Source organism: Staurois parvus, unplaced genomic scaffold (genome assembly GCF_062004578.1).
Source record: "Staurois parvus isolate SC_StPar_1 unplaced genomic scaffold, SC_StPar_1.0 ptg000155l, whole genome shotgun sequence".
NCBI lineage: Eukaryota > Metazoa > Chordata > Amphibia > Anura > Ranidae > Staurois > Staurois parvus.
This window is the reverse complement of record NW_028317951.1, coordinates 29,761,666-29,779,040: the sequence shown is the minus strand read 5'-3', so window position 1 is coordinate 29,779,040 and position 17,375 is coordinate 29,761,666. Positions and strand designations below refer to the sequence as shown.

Sequence of the window (17,375 nt, the reverse complement as noted above, 5' to 3'; positions counted from 1 at the left end):
TCAAGAAAATCCCACCCAAGCAACAATAGATCTCCCAGTAGCCAGCATCAATAGATCTCTCCCTTAACAGTAGATCCCCCAAGCAACTATTGACCCCCAGCAACATAGGATCTCCCCACCCCAGCAACTATAGATAGATCCCCCTGCAGCCATCATCAATAGACCCTCCAGCACACCCCAGCCCCCTTTGCAATTACATACATTCTGCAGGTTCTGGATGTGGCGGAACTGAGTTCCTGCTGAAAAAAAGCCCTGTATTCACCTATATACATAGTCCAGTTAAATATTTGTGTATGACTATTCTATATTTACCAACAGTCACCAGCAGGTGGCAAGCTTAAAAAAAAAGAACAATGTGCCATTTATATATTTAAAACAAAAATTATATTGGTATACCACTGTATCTTCTGCAATGTCAATTATCGTTCGATTTGTTAATCAATGATTTCATACTTCTACCTGTATACATGACTGTGGTTGCCACTGTATCTTCTAAAAACCTACATTTTTCAATACAAAAAACTATTAAAAGTAAAAAAAAATGATATTGGTATACAACATACAGCAATTCCTTTACATTGAAAAAGTTAAAACAATATTATCCATTCCCTTTATAATAAGACTGGCTGATGTCAGACAGATAGTTTTCCTCACTAGTACCTGTCCATTACAGTGTGTTATGTGACAGTCCATTTTGCATTATCTGTCATTTATTTTCCAGATTGGGAATGTATGACATCTACACTGTTTAATCTTCTTTGTATAGCATCCATCAGCTAAAACATTTCCAGCACTTAAAGGCTTCTATTCGAGCCCCTGACACAGCACTCTTTTGCATATCAGTTGTGTCATCTTGCCCTCTAGTAAGGGGAGAGGAGCTTTCAGTGTGCCTGCACTTTGTTCATGTCAGGTATAAGCACTTGCTATGTCGTGTTCACACCAGGTCTACTGAATGGATTTCCTGTCCAAAGTCTAACTTACACATGCTTGGTTATGGTCGACAGATGTTTTCTTTGCAATGCCCTCTTATTTTCAAATTGGTGGCTTCTTTGTATTGTGAAATGTATTTTTTTAAATCTAAAAATAATTTCTAGTGTATGTGGATGTGTACATCATTTTAATGTGGAGCAGCTATACAAGTGAGCAGCTAAGTGTTTTCACCTCACAACCTCTGCTAAGCTGGCCATACACTAATAGAGTTTTATTCAAAATTTGAAGAATGTTTGTACAATTTTATAATTATTAGTGGGTTCAAACCAATGTTTATTTTTGACTGCAGTGATAGGAAAATTCGAAGAAAGCAGGATGGAAATTTTTTCTCGAACAAGCACATTTTTAACTGTGAATGTTATTTTTGTGCAGTAAAGTCCATTCACTCCAAAATGGAAAGTTAAAAATAAACATAATTTTAAAGTATTTTTGAACTACATTCATTGAGTCTTTGCATGCACTGCAAATTTTCATACAAATGTTTGTTCAAAAACCTGCTAGTTTTAGATTCAGAGTTTCACTGGTTGTGATAAACATCTGTGGAACCTTCTTCATCTTTTTAAGAGGTTCTTTATACTATTGTTACATAATGGAAATAATAAAGAATCTTTCGTTCTCTCTCTTTTTCTCTCTCTCTTTCTTTTTCACCATCACTCTTTCTTTCTTTCTTTCTTTCTCTCTCTCTCTTTCTCTTTCTTTCTTATTTCTCTCTCTCTCTCTTTCTTTCTTGCGCTCTCTCTCTCTCTCTCCCTCTTTCTTTCTTTCTCTCTCTTTCTTTTTCTTTCTTTCTTTCTCTCTCTCTCTCGCTCTCGCTTTCTCACTCTTTCTTTATTTTTCCCTCTCTCTTTCTTTCTTTCTTTCTTTCTTTCTTTCTTTCTTTCTTTCTTTCTTTCTTTCTCTCTTTCTCTCTCTCTCTCTCTTTCTTTCTTTATTTCTTTCTTTATTTTTCCCTCTCTCTCTTTCTTTCTTTTTCTTTCTCTCTTTTTCCTTTCTCTTTCTTTCTTTCTTCCTTTCTTTTCTTTCTTTCTTTCTTTCTTTCTTTCTTTCTTTCTTTCTTCCTTTCTTTCTCTCGCTCTTTCTTTCTTTTTTTCTCTCTCTCTCTTTCTTTCTTTCTTTCTTTCTTTCTCTCTCTCTCTCTCTTTCTTTCTTTCTTTCTTTCTTTCTTTCTTTCTTTCTTTCTTTCTTTCTCTCTTTCTCTCTTTCTTTCTTTTTCCTTGCCACAGTGGTGTAGTAAGAGTTGCTTGTTCTTGCAAACAGAATAAATCTGTTTTCCTTAGACAATAGAGTGTTGTCTGTTTATTGACATATAATCTTCTGCTGCGATTCAGTCCCCCAAATCTGTCATCATAAATACATTAAAGAGATTTTGCTTTGCAGACTTCTTTTCAGGTCTAGATAAAATCTCTATGATCTATCAGTACAGCTAGTCTTCCTCCTGCATGGTGTAATAACCTGCTATGGTTTGCATATTAACAGAAAAACTGCAAGCTTGTTGTATTTTATCTTTCCCATCAGCTCTCATAAAATCAGCTAGTTTATTGAATTATTTAACAGGACTTTTTTTTTAAGTTGAAGTAAACCTTAATCAACTTTGCTAAAAGCATAGGAGTGTATTTTTCCATTGTATAGGAGCAAAATCAAATGTTGTTAGGACATTTTCTCTCTGAGTTGAATGTTAGCACTTCCTATATACATGTACCACCAGCAATGGCAGCATAGCATTTCTCAGGCTGAGTTTCCTGTTAGAGACAACAGTGGCCCACACTTTCATAATTTGTGTTTAAACGGCCATTGCAGTCTCAATCAAAAACCTTTCTATTGAAATTGGTGAGTGAGAAAAAGAGAGGGTGCCAACCAGGGGCGGACTGACCATTTAGAAACTCGGGCACTGCCCGAGGGCCCGGGGTCAATAGGGGGCCCCATGAGATGCCCCTGGTACCTTTTTCATAGGCTTTTTTGAGTTTGGGCAAGGACACAGGGGCCCCATGATCCCCTATTGCCCGGGGGCCCCATGAGTTGTCAGTCTGTCCCTGGCGCCAACCTAGAATCCTAAATTGAATTCAAGAGAAACCCCCTCTTAAGTGTGACCCACACTATATAAATCAAAAAATATAAAAGGCACTACTCAAACCAATGAATATTATACAAATGACCTCTTAAATCAATAATGGTGCAAATAAGAGTGCAAAAAACTATAAGGAATCATTGACCATTATCTCATGAAAAATCAAAACAATTTCCATAAAAAACAAAGAATGTCCATAATGTAAATAGTCCATACAGTAACTCCACAAAGATTCTGTGCACCGTGTTCCCAAAAGCAGTGACAAATATTCGATCCAATGGTAAAATCCTTTGATCGGTCCAATGGTAAAATCCTTTGATCTACCACATGTGGTAAGGTTAGCAACTTGCCAGATTTTAATCATCAATGAGCATATCACACTCCTCAGTTGTGACCAGCGCCAAAGAAAGGGGGAGCAAATAACACCACCATCTTCTCATGAGTACTCTCTCATGAACGGAATATGACAACACAAACACTCAGAGAAAAGAGAACTTCTATAGTGTAGTTTATTAAGATAGGAAAATGGATAACATGAATACACTCACATTTAATTGTGCCAGCAGCACTAACATAAAGAATAGGATGGAATTGAGCACTCCACACCGCACTCCGTCGGAGCCAACATGCATTCCACGGACCAAATCCAACCCACCGGAAGCGACGTGAAAAGGGACCAAAAGTGAAGGCCAGGCCTTAATGCGTTTAGCGGAATCACATCATCAGGATTATTGATTTAAGAGGTCATTTGTATCATATTCGTTAATTTTAGTAGCGCCTTATATATTTTTTGCTTCAATCAAAAACCTGTGTGAGATGGTGACAACACAAGAGAACAATTTAGAGACAGGGCACAGTATTTTCACCTATAACAGGAAGTAGCGGAATAAGGACCATTAATGGCAAGAGCAACAGGTATTGAATTAACAAAACTGAAAATTGAGAAGATTGAAAATAACTTTTGAGTTTCATTACCATGTTGAAGCTTATATAAAATTATAGTGAATGGGTATATACTTTGGTGGTTTGCTTACCACATGCCACAAGTATGTCTAAGAAAGAAAAAGTTACTGTGGCTTTTGCTCATTTCGAGCTGATTCACATACTGTATGTGCATTGCAGATTAAAGCTCAGGTTTGACAGCTATTTAGCACAGTAGTTGTTCAGCGGTTCAGGTCAGGTTTACATCAGGTTCAGGACAGGATTAGGTCAGAATTTTTTCCTGATCACACATGTGCAGTTTAGAAATGGTTCCCAAAGAAATCACTAGTCTGTAACCCGCACCTGAACATGAAGGCACTGCGCAGAAATCGGTCAGCACTCTTTTTCAATCTGGGCATATGTGAACAGGAAGCAAAGTTATTTCACATGCCATGCGGTTTGGATGCGGGTCACACCGGCACTTATTGAAATGGTTATTCTTGTGACCATCAACAATGCAATCCTACCCCCAATTTAACATTTCAGTGTGATGCTTGGGTAAGTTTAGAGACATTGTTAGATGATTTTCCATCATTCCCAGTGAAGCATTTATTGTCTATGGAAAACCCTAGGCTTAAGGTTTGTGTGGAGATGGCTTCAAACTCATCCATTCTATTTGAATGTGCTTTAAGCTGCTTCTTAGAAACTCTGATTTTATTTGAGTTGCTTTGTTTTGTTTAGTTGCTCAAGTTGTCAAACCTTTTACCTGCAGTCTTTCATCTTCACCTTGTTTAAAAATTTACAATGTTGCGGTCCAGTCACTGGAGAAGAGGAGATTGAAGAAGTGCTTCTTTCTGTCTGCAGACATCTGATGACATCATCTCAGCCTGGACACAATCACTTGAATGGATTTCAAGGACTAGTTTATAATATTAAATGGTATTGATTCTATGAAAAAGGACCATTTTAACTTCTTCTCGCCTGGCCTATTGTACAATGACGGCTGAGCAAGAACCCAGTTATCCTGTTATCGGGCCATGCTAGTCCGTTGAGATCTGTCACTGGCTGTGTTCACAGGACATGGCTGATGGCAGATCATTACACCAATCACAATAGATCACATGATAGTTGTAAACAATGAATGGCTTTCTTTCATGCCATTCATTGCTTATAACTGTGCTGCGAGCTGTTGATTAGTCACAGTGATCACATGTACAGACTGGGCCAATCACAGCGCATCTGTAGCATGTGATCAGCTATGGCCAATCACAGCTGATCACAACAAAAACTACTGAATGAATCAGTTTCTTTCAGTAAAAATGCTTGCTTATACCAATGTAATTTGTTGGTATAAGCAGTCATAATATGTACAAATAATAAATCAAAAAATCCTGATCACTTGCCCAGAGTAGTACAATGTTACTATGGTAACATTGTATTGCTCTGGTCACAGTAGTAGAAAAAATATAAAAAAAAAGTAATTAAAATTAAAAATGTTTTTTTTTTAAATTCTGTTGCCAGTCAGTGTCCATGATCACTGCCACACCAGTTATATGATGTCTCTGTACTGCGCGGGTCAGCAACCTGTAGATCACGATCTACCAGTAGATCTCAGCAAGGTCACTGATAGATCACGGCCTGGGCTTGCTGACCCGCCATCCCAGAGCATCAAACAGAGTACAATGCAGAGGGACTACTTGTAAAATTGGAGCTGTATTAGGGAGCAGGAACCTCATAAGTCAATGCCTCCTCTTTAGTGTTGGCTCCTGTCCAATGCAGAGGGATACCAACTGCATTCCACCTCTTATTTCGGGTTCGTTTACATTTTCAGTTTGGTGGTGGTAAAACCTCATAGTTAATATGTGTTTTTACTACACTCGCCCCAACTGCACCTCCTTTAGCTGCAGTAGCCAGGGGTGTACACATGTTGAGTTGCAGCAGGAGTGATATGCACTGTTGTGGTTGGTGGCTGTAGCACCTGCCAAGCATGACCCTTTTAAGTGAATGAGGCGCCACTCTGCAAGTGTCCTGAAAACTTGTGCAGTACAGCAAAATGGGTTACAGCAGGCAGCATTGTGTTGCTTTATAACCACCTGCTTTAACCCCTTGGACCCTGCAGAAGCATGCAGTATGGGGCACTTGCATAGTGGCCTCATTTACTTAAATGGATCGTGACTGGTAGGAGGTAGCACCCACCAAAAGCAACAGGAAGTTTAATTCCTGCTGTGGCATGTGTACACCTTTGACTGACGCGACTCAACTGCAGGATTTCACCACCCCCCAAATTTACATATGAACAAGCCCTAAGGGTGCTGCTGCTGAATGCAACTAAGGGCTCACCTACAAGTGCAGCAGACACTGCTGCTTCTCTGAAAAGTGATCCAAGTGTGTTTCACAGGTGGTGAGGAGGTAATATGTTGCCTGCTCACCATCTGATTTAAACCCATGATTGCCATGTAATGCACACGATTACGACACGGTAGTACAGGAATTAGAGGTTTATATCAGGTGTGCGGAGGCAATGCTGTGCCCGGTGATCTATGACTTCTACCATGTTGTTCCGATACGCTTCCACCTCTTTAAGGTTGCCTACCCCTGCCGTACTGCATTGTGACAGTATGTAAATAAACAAAAAAAAAAAGTGAACATTTTTTTAAATTTCTTTAATTTCCACAAAATTATGACAAAATATGACAAACAAATCCCCATGCCGCTTACTAATTACCTCAGACTGTCTACTTTCTGAAAAGCGGTAATTTTGGGGGTATTTGTACTGTCCTGGTGTTTTTGGGCCTCAAGAAATGAGATTGGCCATTAGTACATCAGAATCTATAAATTTTTAGATATGAAACCATAGTTTATGGAGTTTATAACTTTCCTACAGACTAAATAATAACAAAGACACGTAGCAAAATACATTTTGGCCTAAATTTGTGTAAAAAGATGTTTTATTTGCAAAATGTTATAACAGAAATGAAGAAAAATGCATTTTTTTTCAAAATTTTTGGTCTTTTTTTTGTTTCTAGCGCTAAAAATGAAAAACCCCAGTGGTGGTTAAATACCACCAAAATAAATCTCTATTTGTGTGAAAAAATTATAACAATTTTATATTGGTACAGTATTGCATGACTACGCAATTGTCATTTAAAATGCAACAGTGCTGAAAGGTGAAAATTGGCCTGGGCAGGAAGGGTGTAACAGTGCCCAGTAGGCAAGTGGTTAAAGAGGAGCTCCAGGCTCCCCCCAAAAATTAAAAGACAGCAGCTACAAATATTGTTGATACAAGGATACTTACCTGTCCAGGTATCCAGCGTCACCCAGGCTAGTTCTTCACTAGCCTCTGGGTTCCCGGCGCTGGCATTGCAAGTAAGGGATACTGTAAGTGAAGCCTTTTGGCTTCACAGCTGGTTTCCTACTGCGTATGTGCGAGTCGCGCTGCGCCTTGTGATTGGTCCCCTAGTCTTCTGGGACATATGAAGTATCCCAGAAGACTGTAGGGGGAAGGAGGGGGTCGATCTTCCAGCTCAGTTCGTTGCAGCAAACTGAGCCAGAAGTGGGAGCAGGTACCTGTCAAAACCAGATACCAAATGTGGCAGTGGAGGGTCCTCTCCTTTTGGGTGTAGCTCTGTTTTAAGCTGCTTGTGAGCTGCATTGACCCTTTACTTGTGACTAAGTGACTTTTGCATTTAAAATGATATTTAATAGGAAAGAGATGTGCATTGCCCTGAAGGCAGCGCAGGGAAAGATGTTGTAGTGGCAGATGATCTCTGTGTTCTTACCTGGGGCACCCAGGAGACATGGAGCATGTGCTCTGGGTGTCTAGCGCTAGCTATGCCTCTGCTAATGGCGCCCTTCTTGCATTGTCAGACTTGTAAAGTTACTATAATGACCACTTTAAGATGCTTGTGAGCTGCGTTGACCTCTTACTTCAAGTGACTTTTGCATTCCCATTTAATAGGAAAGAGATGTACATAACAAAAGCCAATGTACATGAGCCCTTAGGCTAGCCATACACTATACAATCTGATTGTACAATCTCTGTACAATCTCCTTCAGACTTACTAAAACTGTGTAATATGAGGACAAAACTAATCTATGCAATTTTTATCAAGTCAGGCAGGTCCTCACACTACATACAGTAGTAGGAGATTGTACAATCAAGTTTTTATGGTGTAGATTTATCTTTACTCTTTTCTAAGCTAGATTTAACCAATGGGACTCTGTTTTTCTCTAGTCTAAAGACAATAAAGGAAACAATGTCAATTTATAAGATACTTTATTCAACAATGCTACATTGTGAGGAGGTTATGTGAAAAAATAAAAGAATTAAAAGTACTTTAAATTATTTAAATGTAAAATTTGATATCACCCAGTTGCATGGTTTGTTCCCCATCTGATTAAAAAAGTACTGCTTGTAGTAGAGATTCCTCTTGGCTTATACCTTAAAGAAAATATATATAAATCAAACAGCGCAACCAGACAAAAAAATACAATAAATTTGAACAAAAAAATTCCCAAACAATTATCAATTATTTTGCAAGCTGCAAGCTACACACTTCAAAGTAGATTCATACTGCTTTCCAAAAATACAAAACAGAATAGTGTAGCACAACCCAAATAAATGATAAAGTCCATTATGTATCCACACTGTGTGTAACTAAAAGTGATATCCACATAACATAAAATCCAGTGCTCTTCGTGCTTCCACCACCAAATATCAGATGGGCGCTCACCTCATATACATGACCCCTGCACTACTAGTCAGGTCATAGAGCACTTTTTCCCTCCTGGGGCAGTACATTTCTAGTTTTAAATAGCAAGGATTTCTTTACCCCCAAATGGAACACTCAATGGCAAGGATATATGTGCAAAAACAGAATACAGCATCTAATGCTCTCTGAATAAATCGCAAGTAACACTTAGTGTTTGGCACTTAAATGAGTGCCAGTTAGGATCGCATATCACACACACCAGCAACACGCCAGGAATCGTGCTGCCGCAGGACAGCAGCGAGATGATGTCACGCCCTTTGCTCCTCCCCCATACATGTTACATCCTGGGCAAGGACATAAATGCAAGCTGCTTTAGTGGTGGATGATTTTTGTACCGTGACCTTGAGCACCTAGGAGATATGGAACATGCGCTCTGGGTGTCCAGCGCTAGCTATGCCTATGATATTGGGGCCCTTATCTCATTATCTCATTGTACTGGCACCCTTCATTTTAGGCCCAACATTAAAAGCTTCCATCACAAATCCACCCACTCTTCTAATGTTAAGCATACATGTAATTTTCTTTTTTCTAACAGATTCCACTATTCTCAGCGATCAATGCAGATGAAGAAATCTCTGCCAGAAAAAAGTGAAAAAAGTATATGCCGAAGCCTAGGAGCTACCGGCTGTTGACCATCCCACACTCCTAATGCTGGGCATACATGAATGAAAACAGATTTCTCCATTCACATCGATCAATGCGGATGAAGAAATCTCTGCCAGAAAAAAGTGAAAAATAAATAGTGTGGTAGCGACGGAAACAGTCCTTGTTTCAGAGGCCAGGTTGGCCAGGACAGGAGGGACAAAAAAAACAGGTGTCAAGTCTTATTCCGCAGTTATCACAGATACATATTTTTTTGGGTGACTTTTGTGTCGGGGTAGGTTGGAGGACATCTGGAAAATGCCTCTCATGCAGCTGGCTAAATGCATCTGGATTTGGGCTTTGGGCTGCTGCACCTTCTAGATACAAAAGGGTTGAGATGATTACTTCATGAAATTTTAGGAAGGATCCACTTCTTCTAGTAGCGTTGTAAATAACAAAAGCATTATATAGAGCCAACTGAAATAAATATAAAGACACTTTTTTGTACCAGTGTCTATCTCGGTGGGAGGCTAAATACAACTTCATCATTTGGTGGTTGAGGTCTACATCTCTCATATTTAGATTATAGTTGTAGTCGTATAGATGCAGAGAGGCTTTTCAATGACACCAGATGCCGTGTTAATTAGGACTGTCATGTCGGGATGAATGGAAGACAGGATGAATACATTGCATTTGTCCTTCATTTTACTGTAAGTAGTTCTTCATTCTGCAAGCAGGAGTTCTCCCCTTTATAAATGGTATGTTAAAAAGTTGTTGGGGGAAGCCCCTGTGATTAGCTCGCATGGTGCCACAGCAGCCAATTTCTTTAATGAACAAATGTCTAAAAAGTAGCATATTTACATAAACATTTGCCCACGTACTAATGGTACCTTGTACGGAACAAGGGTGACAACAAGCGTATGAAAGTGTATATGTGCTTGTTTTACTCACATAGGACCTGGATTACTTCTCTCTCTGAAGGAAAAGAGTTCAGGGAGGAAGAACCAGCCAGATCCCGTGTTTTCTGTTTACAAACAACACACAGGGCTGTGCTGTGATTGGCTACAGTCAATAAGCAGGTTCACGGCAAAAATCATTTGACGAAACCTGCTGACAAACATGTGCTGTAGTCAATCACAGCACAGGTCATCGGGGGGGCATGCATGGCCGAAAAACCAGGAGGTTCACTGTGGCGTACAGGCACTAAACGTACTGTGAGCGGACATTATTGGTTAACTATTATGTGTCATGCTAATGTACTGATTGTTGTAAATACAGAAGTTATTGGCAGGAGTTCTCTGGGACCTGAAAATGATTTCCTGCGTGTTAAAAAGTTTATGAAGACTGCTTTGAAAGTATGCAAATGTTATTATTTTGGATGGGAAAATTACTGAACAAGAGTCACACTTTTCTTAACTTGTTTCTACCTATGCTATTATCTTTTTGCAGTCTCTTGTCTCAGTGAGATCCGGTGGTGCACAATATCAGAGCTAGAGATGCAAAAATGCAATGATATGAAGACGTATTTTACGCAGGCTCAGATTGTACCTCCTTTGTCTTGTGTGGATGGGAAGTCCTCACTCAACTGTACCCAAATGGTAAAGGTAAGACATGTTATTGTACACTTAAAAGTGCATCTTCTCTACTACATATATGCTGTCTTACTAATGGTTAGCCAACATCTAGCTAACAAAACTGACAGACTGCAATACAATCACATAAACTGAAATTACAATATGCTTGTACATGTCTCACAAATGTATACAATGAACACATTTCTTACAAACAGCTACCTACAAATCACATTAAATATATTGAAATGTGATATATATATATATATATATATATATATATATATATGATTTATACAAACACAATAAAAGAACTCACAGGCATATGTGTATCAAAGGGAGGCATCTTCACTTTTGTGTCCTTCTGGAAGCTAAACTGGAACTTAATTGTACTAAAGATCATTACAGCTTAATTAAAACCAAGAGATACTGGAATATTCCTTGATATTTGTCTTACTTATTCCCCTGCACAACAGCACTCTTTCTCACAGAAGAAGAGACAGGACTAGCAGCCCATAGGCTCTGTTACATACCACCTGTAGTAGCAGTGAACATGCAGGGAGAGCAGAGGAATAACTCCTTATCTGCTACCGTTCATTCATTGTCCAGTGATCCATGTGGGGGCAAGTTTGACCAAGCTGCAATGGAGGCTCTGTACTGGAGGACTAGAGGGTAGGGGGAGTTCTGTGTACTGGGGGGTTAGAGGAGGGGGTGCTCTGTTTGTTGGGGCTAGGGTGTGGGGGCAAGCACTGTACTGGTGAAGGAGTGGGAGGAGGGGGAAGCTCTATGTACTGGGGAAGTGGGAGAAGGGAGGAACTCTGTGTACGGGGGGAGGTAGGGTGTGATGGAAGCTCTATACTGGGGGGAGAGGGGAGCTCTATGTACTGAGGGGATGGGAGGAGGGAGGTGCTCTGTGTATTGGGGGGCTAGGGGGAGAGGGGAGCTCTGTAATGGGGGGTTGCGAGGAGGGGGGAGCTCTGTATTCGGGAGAGGATGAGAGACTGTGGCCTATCTAGGGGGAGCGACCTGCACTGAGTATTGCAGCTCAAAGCGAGCTACTGCTAATCAAGTCAAATGTCACACATAGTTCTCAACTTGGCTGGTAAATCGCAGTGGTGCCAGCACCTTACAGCGCACCTGCGCTGTATTACTCTGCTCCACCCTCCCTATAGAAAAGCTTTCTTAAGCGACTCTTAAGTGTCGCTCAAGAATGCTTTTCTATAAGCACAATGTCCAAGGACACCTATCAGGTTTCATGCAACATTCTCCTGTAATGAAAAAGATCCCGCTTTATGTCAGTTTCTGTAGGTGATGCCCTCCAAGCCCTCAGTCAAGCACATCGTATCTCAGGGACTAATCCTTCCACACTATATTTTGGAAGTTTTTTTCAGAGACAGGCAGGAGTAATCAATCACTAAGCTTACGGAAACCTGACCAGACCAAAACAACAACTCACCACTCCACTTAGTACAATAGAGCCAAAAACTAGATTTAACCAGCTTCAGGCATCATCCTGGTATCTTTTATTTCAGCTGGCAAAGCACTTTTATGTAAAAGTGATCCTAGCAGCTAATTAGCCACTGGATCATTTCTACATGTGGCAGAAGGAATCCCCTCTCTCCCACTGTCTTCTGGTGCTTTTCTAGGCTCTCCTATCCCAGTTGCCATTCAGACAACTAGCATTTTTAGAAAGGAGTCAGCAATGGCAACCGCTTTATTACTTTACGTACAGGTTTACATTAAGGTGTAACTATGAGACAAATAAAAATGATATGATGCAGTTTATCTTTAGTATTACCACAGCAGTCAAACTGTAACATAGTTTTATTATCTGTTGATCCTGTCGGTCAGTTTGTTATATTCCCAGTTTCTTGTAATATGGTGACAACTTGCCTGGCAGTGTTGTTAACCTGTGGATAGGGTAGCCTTAGATGGATAGGTAGTTTGAAATGGACTGAGGCAGAAACAAAGTAAACATTGGGTATCTTATTTTTTTTCTTTATTTGGCAGACACAGGAGCACACAACCTTCTTCTTCACAGTGAGGGCATGCTTCTAAAGCAAGTGGGTAGGCAGAGTATTACATCACACTCAGTGGGGAATACATTTCTTGTCTCTGCATGCTGTGTTCCTACAGGCTGCAGCTGCAAAAGACAGGTGGGGGGTTTGGGTCTGTGGCCACCATACTGACTATAGGAGATACAAGCACGCTGTGTGTGAGCACGGTGTCCTGCATCTCGAAAAGGAGACTTCAATATGCATACTGATCACACCAGCATGGATCTGCTTCTATGCTGGTCAGATTTCAAAAGCAGGATGCACCAGTCAAAGGCATCAAAAGAGAAGATGGTTTATTTACTGACATCCACAGGAGAAAAAACACAGGCATATATAAAAACTGACATTTTAGGTTAACCTACACTTTAAACCATAAATTACCACCAACTCCCTCTTAAGCTGCAAAGGCAACAAGTAACAATAGCTAACAGCAGGGACCCAAGGGGTTTTGTTACAGGAGGGAAACAAAGGTAAGGTGTCAGTGCTACTGACAGACTGTATCATGTGTGCCATTTATAATTGTGTCCATAGTTCCACTTTAACATTCTATAATATAATTTCTTTCAACCATGAAAATTTGCAAATGACTGATTATACTACTTAAGACATGAGGTTCATGCATTCTAAAAATTAGTGCCAGCTGTTATGATCTAATTCATTTAATACAATTTACTTCCTTTCAATTAATACAATTTTCTATCAACAGTAGTTCGGCAGCTCTCTTTGTAAAATTGAAACTTTATATGCTGATATGAATAAAACTCCAAGCTCAAACAGATAAATTGATGTGTTCTCTTCTTGTCTCATACAGAATAATTTGGCAGATGCAGTAGTTCTTGATTGTAATTTAATATACCGAGCTGGAAAACAATATAATCTAAAGCCTGTGGTGGCTGAGGTATATGATCAAGGTAGGTGTTTGAACATCATGCCAAGTGTATTCAGGTATACACTTGGATAACATGGGGTTAAATGCCAATATGAACAAAGGAGTTTGCTGGCAGGGCAAATATTTACATTTTGTATTGGCCTAGTACATGGAAAAAAATATTGATCAAACATCCAACAGAACTAATCATTATTTCTCCAACGTCATTTGTTTTCTGGTGTCCGTAAATATATGCATTGTCACTAAAACTAATCTGGGGTTTTTCTTTCTCAGTAATGATTGTCTCTTCAACTTGGGTAACTTTAATCGGGGCACACATTCTTTCTCGCTTTTTCTGCTGGTGTCAGTGTATGGAGTAAATTTGGATCTGCTTCAGGTGGTACTTTTTTTCTTGTTTTCCTACTGTGAAAATGGCCTCCAAATTTGATTCTGACTTCATATACATGGCAGAATTGAAGAATATGTTACCCCAACATTTCATATTCCTGATATGTACTTGTATAAAAAAATAAAGTATCCTGTTCTTTTTTTATCGCTTTTGTTGTGAAATACCTGGTAATCCTTCCAGTCCCCCTACTTTCCTATTTCAAACTGACCAGCTTAGACATAGAAGCACATCCTTCCCAGTGTGGTCAGTTTTCCGGCTGTGTTGGGAGAACAGCCTGCCTGTCCTCCAATAGCCAAGAGAGAACAGAAATTATGTGGTAAAAAAGAAAATAAAGTATTTATAATATATCTATATATCTACATCCAACCAAGATATGGTAATATCAAAAAAGATATGCCACATCCCTGAGTCACAATATCAAAAAAGTCATAAGATGGGATTTGTGGCACAAAATTATTCATTAAAATTCCTTTTTTATTTTTCATCCATATATAAAAGAGAAGGTATTTAACCAAAATACATAATCAATTACATCTAAAACTGTTGCAACAGATTTACACAATAAAAGGACATTTCACTCATATGATATATCAGGTTCAAGAAGTAATGTGCAAAGAAAAGGCCCAACGTGTTTCTTGGACACTGTCCACTTCTTCAGGAGACAATTTATACATCAATATTCTAAAACAATAACAATAATCAAAATTTAGTACAATTAATATAAATTCATTACATGATAATCAACATATTAAAGAGGGCAATACTCAATATTAAAAACAAAGGGTAAGCAGACTTTTGAACAGGGGTCATTTCATTTGTTTACTTGTTGCCATGTTTTGTTTTATGATTGTGTCATATGTTATTACCTACAGCTGAATATGAATCCAAGCTATTTAGTAAGAGGCATGGTGAATTTTTTGAAGTTGCAATTATACCACAAAACACATTCTGCTACTCCTGAGTATGGCGATACCACATGTGTGAGACTTTTTCAAAGCCTGACCACATACAGAGGCCCAACATCCAAGTAGCACCATTAGGCATTCTAGAGACATAAATTACACTTTTAATTTCCTGACTACCTATCACATTTTTTAAGGCCCTGGAGCACCAGGACAAAGAAATTACCACAAATTTAGCCCATTTTGGAAAGCAAATACCCCAACATATATTCTATGAGGCATAATGGGTCTTTTGAACATGTCTTTTTATTCCACAAGTTTTTGAAAAATGTGGAAAGAAAATGAAAACTTTTTTTTTTACAAAAAGTTGTCAATTTATAAGATATTTCTAACATACAGCATGTACATACCAAGAATTACACCTCAAAATACATTCTGCTACTTGTCTTGAATATGATGATACCACATGTGTGGGACTTTTACACAGCTTGGCCACATACAGAGGCCCAACATCCAAGTAGCACCATCAGGCGTTCTAGGGGCATAAGTTACACTTTTAATTTCCTGACTACCTATCACATTTTTGAAGGACCTGGACCACCAGGACAATAGAATTACCCACAAAATTACCCCATTTTGGAAAGCAAACACCCCAATGTATATTCTATTAGGCATAATGAGTCTTTTGAATGTGTCATTTTTTTTCACACGTTTTTGACATATGTGGAAAGAAAATTAAAACATATATTTTTTTACACAAATTTGTCAATTTATAAGATATTTCTAACATACAGCATGTACATACCAAGAATTACACCTCAAAATACATTCTGCTACTTGCCCTGAATATGACGATACCACATGTGTGGGACATTTACACAGCCTGGCCACATACAGAGGCCCAACATCCAAGGAGCACCATTAGGCGTTCTAGGGGCATAAATTACACTATTAATTTCCTGACTACCTATCACATTTTTGAAGGACCTGGACCACCAGGACAATGGAATTACCCACAAAATTACCCCATTTTGGAAAGAAAACACCCCAACGTATATTCTATGAGGCATAATGAGTCTTTTGAATGTGTAATTTTTTTCCACAAGTTTTTGAAAAATGTGGAAAGAAAATGAAAACATATTTTTTTAAACAAATTTGTCAATTTATAAAATATTTCTAACGCATAGCATGTACATACCAAGAATTACACCTCAAAATACATTCTGCTACTTGTCCTGAGTTTGGTGATACCACATGCATGAGACTTTTTCACAGCCTAGCTAAACAATGGGTAAACAGAAGATTACCTGTGTTTTTAGTAGAGTAGTTGTCTGCAGTGGAGAGCAGTGGTCCAGGAAGCAGGTAGAGATGTGGTCAGCAATAGCCAAATGAATAGTCCAGGCAGCAGGCAGGAACATAGTCCAAAAATGGTAGAGATATGGTCAGCACAGCCAAAGTACTAGTTCAGATAGCAGGCAAAGAACATGGTCCATAAAATCTCCTGGGTCGTTACAGGCAGCAGAAATATGGTGAGCACAGCCAAAGTACTAGTTCAGGTAGCAGGCAAGAACATAGTCCAAAAAAATCCTGGGTCATTACAGGCAGCAGGCAGAGATATGGTCAGCACAGCCAAAGTTCTAGTTCAGGTAGCAGGCAAGAACGTGGTCCATAAATACTCCTGGGTCATTACAGGCAGTAGGCAGAGATATGGTCAGCACAGCCAAAGTACTGGTTCAGGTAGCAGGCAAGAACATGGTTCATAAAAAGTCCAGGGTCATTACAGGCAGCAGGCAAAGATATGGTCAGCACGGTTTGGTCCAGGCAGCAGGAAGGAACATCAGGCTTAGGGCCTCAGTCAGGTAAGACCTGGCCACAGGGGTAGAGGCTTCATCCCACCCAATCTCTTCAAAGCCTCTGGATTAACAGACCCTGATCCGGGAATTACAAAACCCGGTGAAAACCAAAAATTGTTTTTCTCTACTCTGAAGCCCCTCACATATGTGAAACCCCTGTGTTATCTTTACATTCAGGTTTTTGGATGGGACCGCGTCTTCCATGAATTTCCACTGAGGTGTCATTGTGGATGGTGGACAGGAAGTAAACATCTCTCTTGTCCCTCCACTTTATGGCCAACACTTCCTTGTTTCTCAGACTTGCGGATTCCCCCCTTTGTAGCCTTCTGGTTACTAAACTTTGCGGGAAGCCTTTTCTATTTTTTCGGGTGGTACCACAGGCTAA

General features: G+C 39.5%; 1 protein-coding gene across 1 annotated transcript in view; it reads left to right on the top strand.

Moving 5' to 3' along the window:
• MELTF (melanotransferrin) overlaps positions 1-17,375 on the top strand; it is a 96,623-nt gene that overhangs the window by 20,244 nt on the left and 59,004 nt on the right. Inside the window, exons 2-3 of the mRNA XM_089675608.1 lie at positions 10,780-10,934; positions 13,770-13,869. Coding sequence (XP_089531734.1) covers positions 10,780-10,934; positions 13,770-13,869 — 255 coding nt within the window. The remainder of the gene's footprint in view (positions 1-10,779; positions 10,935-13,769; positions 13,870-17,375) is intronic.